Source organism: Oncorhynchus tshawytscha, linkage group LG19, assembly GCF_018296145.1.
Source record: "Oncorhynchus tshawytscha isolate Ot180627B linkage group LG19, Otsh_v2.0, whole genome shotgun sequence".
NCBI lineage: Eukaryota > Metazoa > Chordata > Actinopteri > Salmoniformes > Salmonidae > Oncorhynchus > Oncorhynchus tshawytscha.
In genome coordinates this window covers 50,014,311-50,023,097 of record NC_056447.1, presented here as the reverse complement: position 1 = coordinate 50,023,097, position 8,787 = coordinate 50,014,311, and the positions used below count along the sequence as shown (strand labels likewise).

Here is an 8,787-nt window from a genome sequence, read left to right as displayed (position 1 = left end):
TTTTGTTTTAATATTAACTACCGTTCCTCCCAATGGGGGTCTTCTCATTCTTTGTTGATTTCAAAAAAGCTTTTGACTCAATATGGCATGAGGGTCTTCTATAGAAATTGATGAAAAGTGGTGTTGGGGGAAAAACATACAACATTGTAAAATCCATGTACACAAACAACAAGTCTGCGGTTAAAATTGGCAAAAAACACATTTCTTTCCATAGGGCCTAGGGATGATACAGGGATGCAGCTTGAGCCCCAACCTCAACAAATATATCAACAAATTGGTAAGGGCACAAGAACAGACTGCAGCACCTGGCCTCACCCTACTAAAATCTGAAGTCAAATGTCCACTGTTTGCTGATGATCTCGTGCTTTTGTCCCCAACCAAGGAGGGCCTATAGCAGCACCTAGATATTCTGCACAGATTCTGTCAGACCTGGGCCCTGACAGTAAAAATTGTGTTCCAAAAAAGGTCCAGTTACCAGGACCACAAATACAAATTCCATCTAGACACCGTTGCCCTAGATCCCACAAAAAAACCATGCATACCTCGGCCTAAACACCAGCGCCACAGGTCATTTCCACAAAGCTGTGAACGATCTGAGAGACAAGGCAAGAAAGGCCTTCTATGTCATCAAAAGGAACATAAAATTTGACATACCAATTAGGATCTGGCTAAAAATACTTGAATCAGTTATAGAACCCTTTATGGTTGTGAGGTCCGGGGTCCGCTCACCAACCAAGAATTCACAAAATGGGACAAACACCAAATTGAGACTGCAAAATTATCCTCTGTACACAAAATAATCACTTGACACATTGGAAAAAATTAACAAAAAAACTGAGCAAACTAGAATGCTATTTGGCCCTAAAAAGAGAGTACACAGAGGCAGAATACCTGACCACTGTGACTGTCACAAAATTAAGGAAAGCTTTAACTATGTACAGACTCAGTGAGCATAGCCTTGCTATTGAGAGAGGCCGCCGTAGGCAGACCTGGCTCTCAAGAGAAGACAGGCTATGTGCACACTGCCCACAAAATGAGGTGGAAACTGAGCTGCACTTCCTAACCTCCTGCCAAATGTATGACCATATCAGAGACACATAATTCCCTCAGATTACACAGATCCACAAAGAACTAGAAAATAAACCCAATTTTAATAAACTCCCACATCTATTGGGTGAAATACCACAGTGTGCCATCACAGCAGCAAGATTTGTGACCTGTTGCCACAAGAAAAGGGCAACCAGTGAAGAACAAACACCATTGTAAATACAACCCATATTTATGTTTATTTTTTTCACTTTTGTACTTCAAACTTTTGCACATCGTTACAACGCTGTATATTTACATAATATAACATTTGAAATGTCTCTATTCCTTTCAAACTTTTGTGAGTCTAACGTTTACTGTTCATTTAAATATTGTTTATTTTCACTTTTGTTTATTATCTATTTGACTTACTTTGGCAATGTCAACAAACATATGCACACCTTGCTAATAAATCCCATTGAATTGAGAGAGAGAGATCCAGAGAAAAGAGAATAGTGTAAAAAAAACACCTGGCTTCCCTCTCTGTAACATTACTAATGGATTTGGAGTGTTATGCACAATGGTACCTAGACAGCTGAGCTTTACAGGGAGTGGGCTTGATCCCTCCCAGTTCCATCTTCATATGTCACATACAGTAATGCTGTTGTCAGATGTGTGCTTTGTGCTTCATAACAACCACACGATAAGCTGTAATACAATGTATTATACATATGTCTGATCATGTAATACTATGTCAGTGATTAGGTAATGGTAATATCACGGAGAGAGTGTCATGGAGATGTGTTGTGCAGAGAGGGAGGGTTGGGAATACGGTTCATTTCTTATTAATGATATCCGAGCTCACTACAATTGATGTTTTCCTTAATGTCTATCAATGGATTGTCAATAGATCATGTCCATAGCTGCCTTCCCTATTGCTGAGTACTCGGTTGACTGTAACGTCTTAAAAAATAATATTGTTGATTTGCAATTGTAATTTCGAATGAAATAGGTGGCCTAACTCACAAAACGAATTTTACATTTTAATGCTAGGCCTACAGAACACTATTCGAGTTGTAGCATTAATCCCAGACTCGTTCCTAATGGATATATCGATACAGCTACACAGATGTGATGAAATTACAATGTGTGGTAATACATATTGAGTTGTGGGATATTGATACAATTAGCTTCATCTGCTGGCTACATTGGCACATGGCCATTGGTGTATTTATGCCTATAGGCCTACTTCTACAGTATGTGCAATTAATCATGCTCTGTAAATGATCATATATTTTTTGTTTATTCGGTTTATTAGATCCATAAGATCTAAAAGTTATGACCCTAGATATTTTTCGAATTTGGTATGTTAATTAGATCAATTTTAAAAAATACACATATCAAAAGACAATTTCATAAAATCATCGAGGGTGACGCGAAAGAGTTAGTTATTGGCTTATTAATGATCAGACACCTCATAACATTCACTAATGCAGGCCTTCTAAAAAAAAGTTAATTAAATTAACTCACTGCAACTTGAAACAGATATATCTTAAATCAGTAACATCCCTGTTTTCAATTGTCCTATCGATTAGATTGACAGTAACAACAACATAATATTGCGCCATGCACTAGGAAGGGCAGGGGGTAGGTGGTCAGGATAATGGTCGAGCGCGCTCTGTTCGGAGACGCGCTGCTCGCGACCGCTGTCCATGGTGCTGAAACATGCACTCCTGCTGAAATGGTCTGTACAGCAACCGCTCTTTCCGGTCAGTGGCCACTCACAGAATTGAGCTGAGAGGAGAGTATGAACAACTGCGAAGTTGAGAGAGAAACATGTAAACTGTATGAATTCATTACTGTAGTTTAAGTTAGTTTATCAGTAGCCTATCATTAGGACCATTGTTGATTGGTTGGGAAATAATTATTAAGGTACTAGCTGGCTCATAACCCTTCCTTCAGAAGAGCAGATATTACGCCAATGCTGCCACACACAATGCTCTTGCTTTTGTGGTGTAGAGAGAACTCGTGGCAGCGTGCTTTAGTATAGCCGGTCTGCATTGCGTCGAACCGCGCTCTCCTCCCTCCCTCCTTCTCTCTCCCTCTCCCACGCTCACCCCCGCCCCACCACCCTGAAACTCAAACACTCACACGCACACATACTCCACTTTCTCTCCACCTCCACTCTCCTTGCATGTGAAATACCTAACAACAATATGCTGAACCATTATTAAGAAATGATTCTCTCTTCACACAATCGATTCCTCCCTCTTTTTAAGCACCTCCAGTCTCCATCTCCTCTCAACAGTGTACCGGCTCGAGGTAAAACACATCCCAGAATGCCCGTCATCTTGTCTAGGCTACTCGTAACAGGACATTTCTGCTGATGCGGTAATGTCTGAAAATGGTAAGGGTTCGCTTATTGCCCCTTAATGTATCTCCCCCCTGAATGGCAGAATAATACTTTCTCCTGCGGTATAAGCTGTTCAGTCCGAAGTGCCCAACCGCACAAGCGGCTACAGACGTTGCGGTTTACAGTTACTTTTTCTCCGTTTTTTCCATCTTCTCGTTTCTCCTCTGACTCCCGCGTGATTTTACATCGAATGTGAAGAAGAGACGACAGGATCAAGATGTAGACAAATAAGACATTTAAGTTATCCGAGACGAACGGCTCAGACAGTGATGCCTTGAGAGTTTTAGCCTACCAGGGCGATCTGACGCTGCACAGAGGAAAGCTCCAACGTGTCGCGGTGGGGTGCAACGTAAAGTGTTCATGTATTAACACATGACAACAACTCTCCGGATGTCCAGGATGTCCTAGCGTTGAATGACTGTGCTGAGTCGCGGACAAGACGCATTCCGTCAGGATTCCTTCACGATCAACCTGAGGTAAGCCTTGAAACTGGTGCACTCTGTCTGTCTGTCATTTGAGGTTTAGGGTCAAGAGGAATACTTCCAAGGCTATTGTTATCTATTACTATTAGGCCATTTATAGACTGTTAATTTTGGTGTATTTAACACTTCATTATTTGCGTGAGGCAAGTTTCAAACAGTGTTATGTGAGAAAACATGCATATAAAGTGGTGCAATTATATGACATTTAACCCTGTCAAATACAATATGCATAGTCGATTGCTTTGTCTAGATTATCACCAATAAAACAATATAGTTTCCCCCTTTAAACGCTGATAAATAAACAGTGTAGCCTAGAGGCCAAATAAATAAATAAATGGCAGAAATTGCTGAGCCAGCATACATCTCCACTGCTCCTAAGATCCATTATTTTCTCTTTTTTTTCTCTCTGACTGTGTGACAGAGGCAGCAGCAGCAGATGCAGCGGAGAGCAGCAATGGTTGAGTCAGCCAGAACCGCAGTGGAGCCGCACTGAGGCAAAGCAAGTTATACCCCCCCTGTCTGGGGACTAGCACAAGAAATAGGGGGAGAAGAAGAAGAGAGGAGAAGGAAATTGTATACTGCCAAAACCTGAATGCCGCCTGTTCAATCAGATTAACCGGGCAACCCGGAATTCCAAAACTCCTGCTGCAACAGAGCTCCCGAATTCGAGCTACAAGATGACCGTAGTGGCAGGAGATAACATGGACGAGACCGTGGCAGTGCCGGGGCACCCGCAGGACTCATACCCCCCCGACCACGAAGACCACGACTGCTGCGAGAGGGTGGTCATCAACATAGCGGGGATGCGGTTCGAGACACAACTCAAAACTCTCTCCCAGTTCCCCGAGACATTGCTAGGCAACCCCAAGAAGAGGATGCGCTACTTTGACCACCTGAGAAACGAGTATTTCTTTGATAGAAACCGTCCCAGTTTCGATGCCATCCTCTACTATTACCAGTCTGGCGGTAGACTGAGAAGGCCCGTCAACGTCCCGTTGGATATGTTTTCGGAAGAGATAAAGTTTTATGAGTTGGGAGTGGATGCCATGGAGAAATTCCGTGAGGATGAGGGCTTCGTTAGGGAGGAAGAACGTCCTTTACCTGAAAAGGAGTTCCAGCGTCAGATCTGGCTGCTTTTTGAGCACCCAGAGAGCTCCGGTCCAGCCAGAGGGATTGCTATAGTATCTGTTATGGTCATTTTGATTTCTATAGTCATCTTTTGTTTAGAGACTTTACCTGACTTGAAAGAAGACCCTAGGGGTCGGTTTAAGACAGTAGGGAACCATACTTTTTTCTACAAACCAAACATCCTAACCGATCCCTTCTTCATTATTGAAACTCTTTGCATTATCTGGTTCTCGTTTGAGTTGTTAGTGCGTTTTTTCGCGTGTCCAAGTAAGGCGGTCTTCTCCAAAAACATGATGAACATTATTGATATAGTGGCCATCATTCCTTACTTCATCACACTGGGAACGGAGCTGGCTGAGGACCCCGAAGACCAGGACGAGGGCATGGGGGAGCAGGCAACATCTCTGGCCATCCTCAGGGTGATCCGTTTGGTCAGAGTGTTTAGAATCTTCAAGCTGTCACGACACTCCAAAGGATTGCAGATCCTGGGACAGACCCTCAAGGCCAGTATGCGCGAGCTCGGATTGCTAATCTTCTTCCTCTTCATTGGAGTCATCCTGTTCTCCAGCGCGGTGTATTTCGCAGAGGCCGAGGAGAAAGGGTCGCACTTCGGCAGCATCCCAGAAGCCTTCTGGTGGGCCGTGGTATCTATGACAACTGTGGGCTATGGGGACATGGTGCCTGTCACTATAGGGGGTAAGATAGTGGGCTCCCTTTGCGCCATAGCTGGTGTGTTGACGATTGCGCTCCCAGTGCCTGTCATTGTGTCCAACTTCAACTACTTCTACCACAGGGAGACCGAGGGAGAGGAGCAGGCCCAACTCTTAAACGTTAGTGAACCAAACATTAGTGAAAGCAATTCTAGTCGCCGTAGCTCGTCCACTGTCAGCAAATCAGAGTACATGGAGATTGATGGAGATATAAATAATAGCATCGACAACTTTAGAGAGGCAAACCTCAGAACTGGCAATTGCACTATAGCCAACCAAAACTGTGTAAATAAAAGCAAGCTGCTCACAGATGTGTAGAATTAGACACCACGGGACTTAAATGATGCCGTCACATGTTAACTGCACTAGACCGTCAGGTCTGAAAGCTTCATTCGCCTCCTATAAGCGTTCTAGCATTACAACAGCCATGCGCAGCAATTTGAAAGTAATTATTACAGGGAGAAAAAAGAAAATGAAGCTGTTACTAGAGAATATAACATATAGATTGAGTAAATTCATTATTCTAAAATGATCCTTTAAATAAGTATTGAAAAAGAAAAAAGAAACAACTTCTATTTAACAAGCAAATGCGGGCGTCCTTGGAGGAACACTTAATCAACAGCACTCACGAGGACATATCTGTCTTTATCAGACGAAGCCAGGCGTCGTAATTCAAATGTAATGCATGGATTACAGATAACATTTCAGCAAGTTGCACAATGCATCAAGGAGAAAATGCATCAGAAATATGCTCTGCTGCCTGCAGAGAGAGAGAGAGAGAGAGAGAGACAGAGAGACGCAAGTCAGCATCTGTAGCAGTCAAGACAGTGGTTGGATCGAGCGACGCCTCGCCCGAAGTCAGAGAGGCTACTCCTCTACCCCTCTGTCATCAAAGGATTTACTATCCAGCAAAGTGCCCAGGAAAAAGACTGATCGCTGATCTCCTGGTTTGGATGATGACGAGGAGGATCTAGGATACGGACATCCGCAATGCTGCTATTTTCCAGCAGTAAGATGCTGTAATTATGATATCACTAAGTGATTCAACGGGATTTTAGCCCTTTAAATGCAAGACAGCACAATTATATAACAAAAGAGCTTCACATGAGCATGTTTAGAAACTCTCCATACATGTTGATATTGGCATGCCTGTTGATGAGACATAACCTCATAATAATGGAGAAAAAAATATTTTGGATATTTGCATCCCCCTTATGCCTTCATTCGATTCTTCCACCCATTTATGCTTTTGTTTCACTGAGAGTGCAGTACTGGTTTCAAATAGGTTTTTCATTTCAAAATGCTAATCGTTTAGAAGTATCTAGGGAGTGAATGTTAAAAATCGTAAGGGAAACAGTAACTAAACTAAGATCATAGCATGAGAAAAATCAACCTGCATTACGGCCTATCGACTAGATACTGTGTATACTAGTATATCTAATGCATGACGTCAGTATTCAGCTTGTTGCAGTTACAGACACTGAATAGTGTCTCATACTGTCATGGAAACGAAACGTGGGTAATTTAACAAAAAAATCCCTGAAACGTTTCTGAAATGTGACAAAATACAGTATATCCAAACCCAACTCCGGGGTTCAGACTTAAAACGTTCTCGATCAAAGAAGCAGAATAAATACCTATTATCAAAAATGCATATTCTCCTAAATACGCAACAAGTATTACAGTATTACTTCAATAGTGCAATGCATGGACCTTCTTTGAACAAAGAAACTGTCACGCCCTGGTCAAAGTATTTTGTGTTTATCTTTATGTATTTGGTCAGGCCAGGGTGTGGCATGGGGTTTTTGTAATTGTGGTGTGTTTGTCTTGGGGTTTTGGTGGTGGTATTGGGATTGTAGCTTAGTGGGTTGTCTAGCAAGGTCTATGGTTGTCTGGAGTGGTTCTCAATCAGAGGCAGGTGCTTATCGTTGTCTCTGATTGGGAACCATATTTAGGCAGCCATATTCTTTGAGTTTGTCGTGGGTGATTGTCCTTAGTGTCTTACTTGTACTCTCTGTTAGTTTGCACTAGATAGGCTGTTTTCGGTTTTCATTACGTTTATTGTTTTGTAGTGTTTAGTGTTTAGTCGTGTTTAGTGTTTAGTCGTGTTTACGTTTTGTTTAATAAATATGGATCGCAATCGACACGCTGCAGTTTGGTCCGACTCTCCTTCATCACCACTAGAAAACCGTTACAGAATCACCCACCACCAACGGACCAAGCAGCGTGTTAACAGGCAGGAACCACAGGAGAGGCAACAGAGGCAGCAGCAGCAGGAGCAGCAGCAGCTGCAGTGGGAGAGGCTGCACCACCTGGAGAAATGGACATGGGAGGAAGAACTGGACGGTAAAGGACCCTGGGCTCAGCCTGGAGAATATCGCCGCCCCAAGGAAGAACTGGAGGCGGCGAAAGCTGAGAGGCGCAGATATGAGGAGGCAGCACGGCGTAGCGGATGGAAGCCTGAGAATCAGCCCCAAAATTTCTTGGGGGGCTCAGGGAGAGTGTGGCAGAGTCAGGAGTCAGACCTGAGCCAACTCTCCCTGTTTATCGTGAGGAGCCAAGGAGGAGACCAGAACCAGAGACTGTGAAGGAGTTAATGGGGAAATTGGAGGAGAGAGAAATGAGGGAGTTGCTGTGTTGGTGCTTTTTGCATGGAATTCGCCCGACGGAACGTGTTGGGGATTTGATGGCACCTGGGTTAGCGCTCCATACTCGTCCTGAGGTGCGTGTTAGTCGGCTGGTGAAGTTGGTGCCAGCCTCACGCACCAGGCCTCCTGTGCACATCCCTAGCCTTGCACATCCTGTGCCAACACTGCTCTCAAGATCTCCAGTACGCCTTCACGGTCTAGCCCATCCTGTGCCACCTCCACACTCCAGTCCTCCGGTAGCAGCTCCCCGCTCCAGGCTTCCTGTGCGTGTCCTCGATCCAGTACCACCAGTTCCAGCACCATGCACCAGGCCTTCAGTGTGCCTCGCCTGTTCAGCGCAGCCAGCGCTTTTCTCCTCTCCTGCGCTGCTGGAGTCTCCC

General features: G+C 43.9%; 1 protein-coding gene across 1 annotated transcript; it reads left to right on the top strand.

Annotated features, from left to right (window-relative positions):
* The first annotated feature begins 4,359 nt into the window (after nt 1-4,359).
* On the top strand, nt 4,360-7,473 carry LOC112219156 (potassium voltage-gated channel subfamily A member 1-like). Its single transcript, XM_024380362.2, has one exon. It carries the CDS (start codon nt 4,599-4,601, stop codon nt 6,075-6,077), a length of 1,479 nt encoding a protein of 492 aa, XP_024236130.1. The 5' UTR covers nt 4,360-4,598; the 3' UTR covers nt 6,078-7,473.
* Nucleotides 7,474-8,787: the final 1,314 nt, after the last annotated feature.

Coding starts and splice junctions, on each gene's coding strand:
- LOC112219156 (XM_024380362.2), top strand. CDS start 4,599: ATGACCGTAGTGGCAGGAGATAACATGGACGAGACCGTGGCAGTGCCG.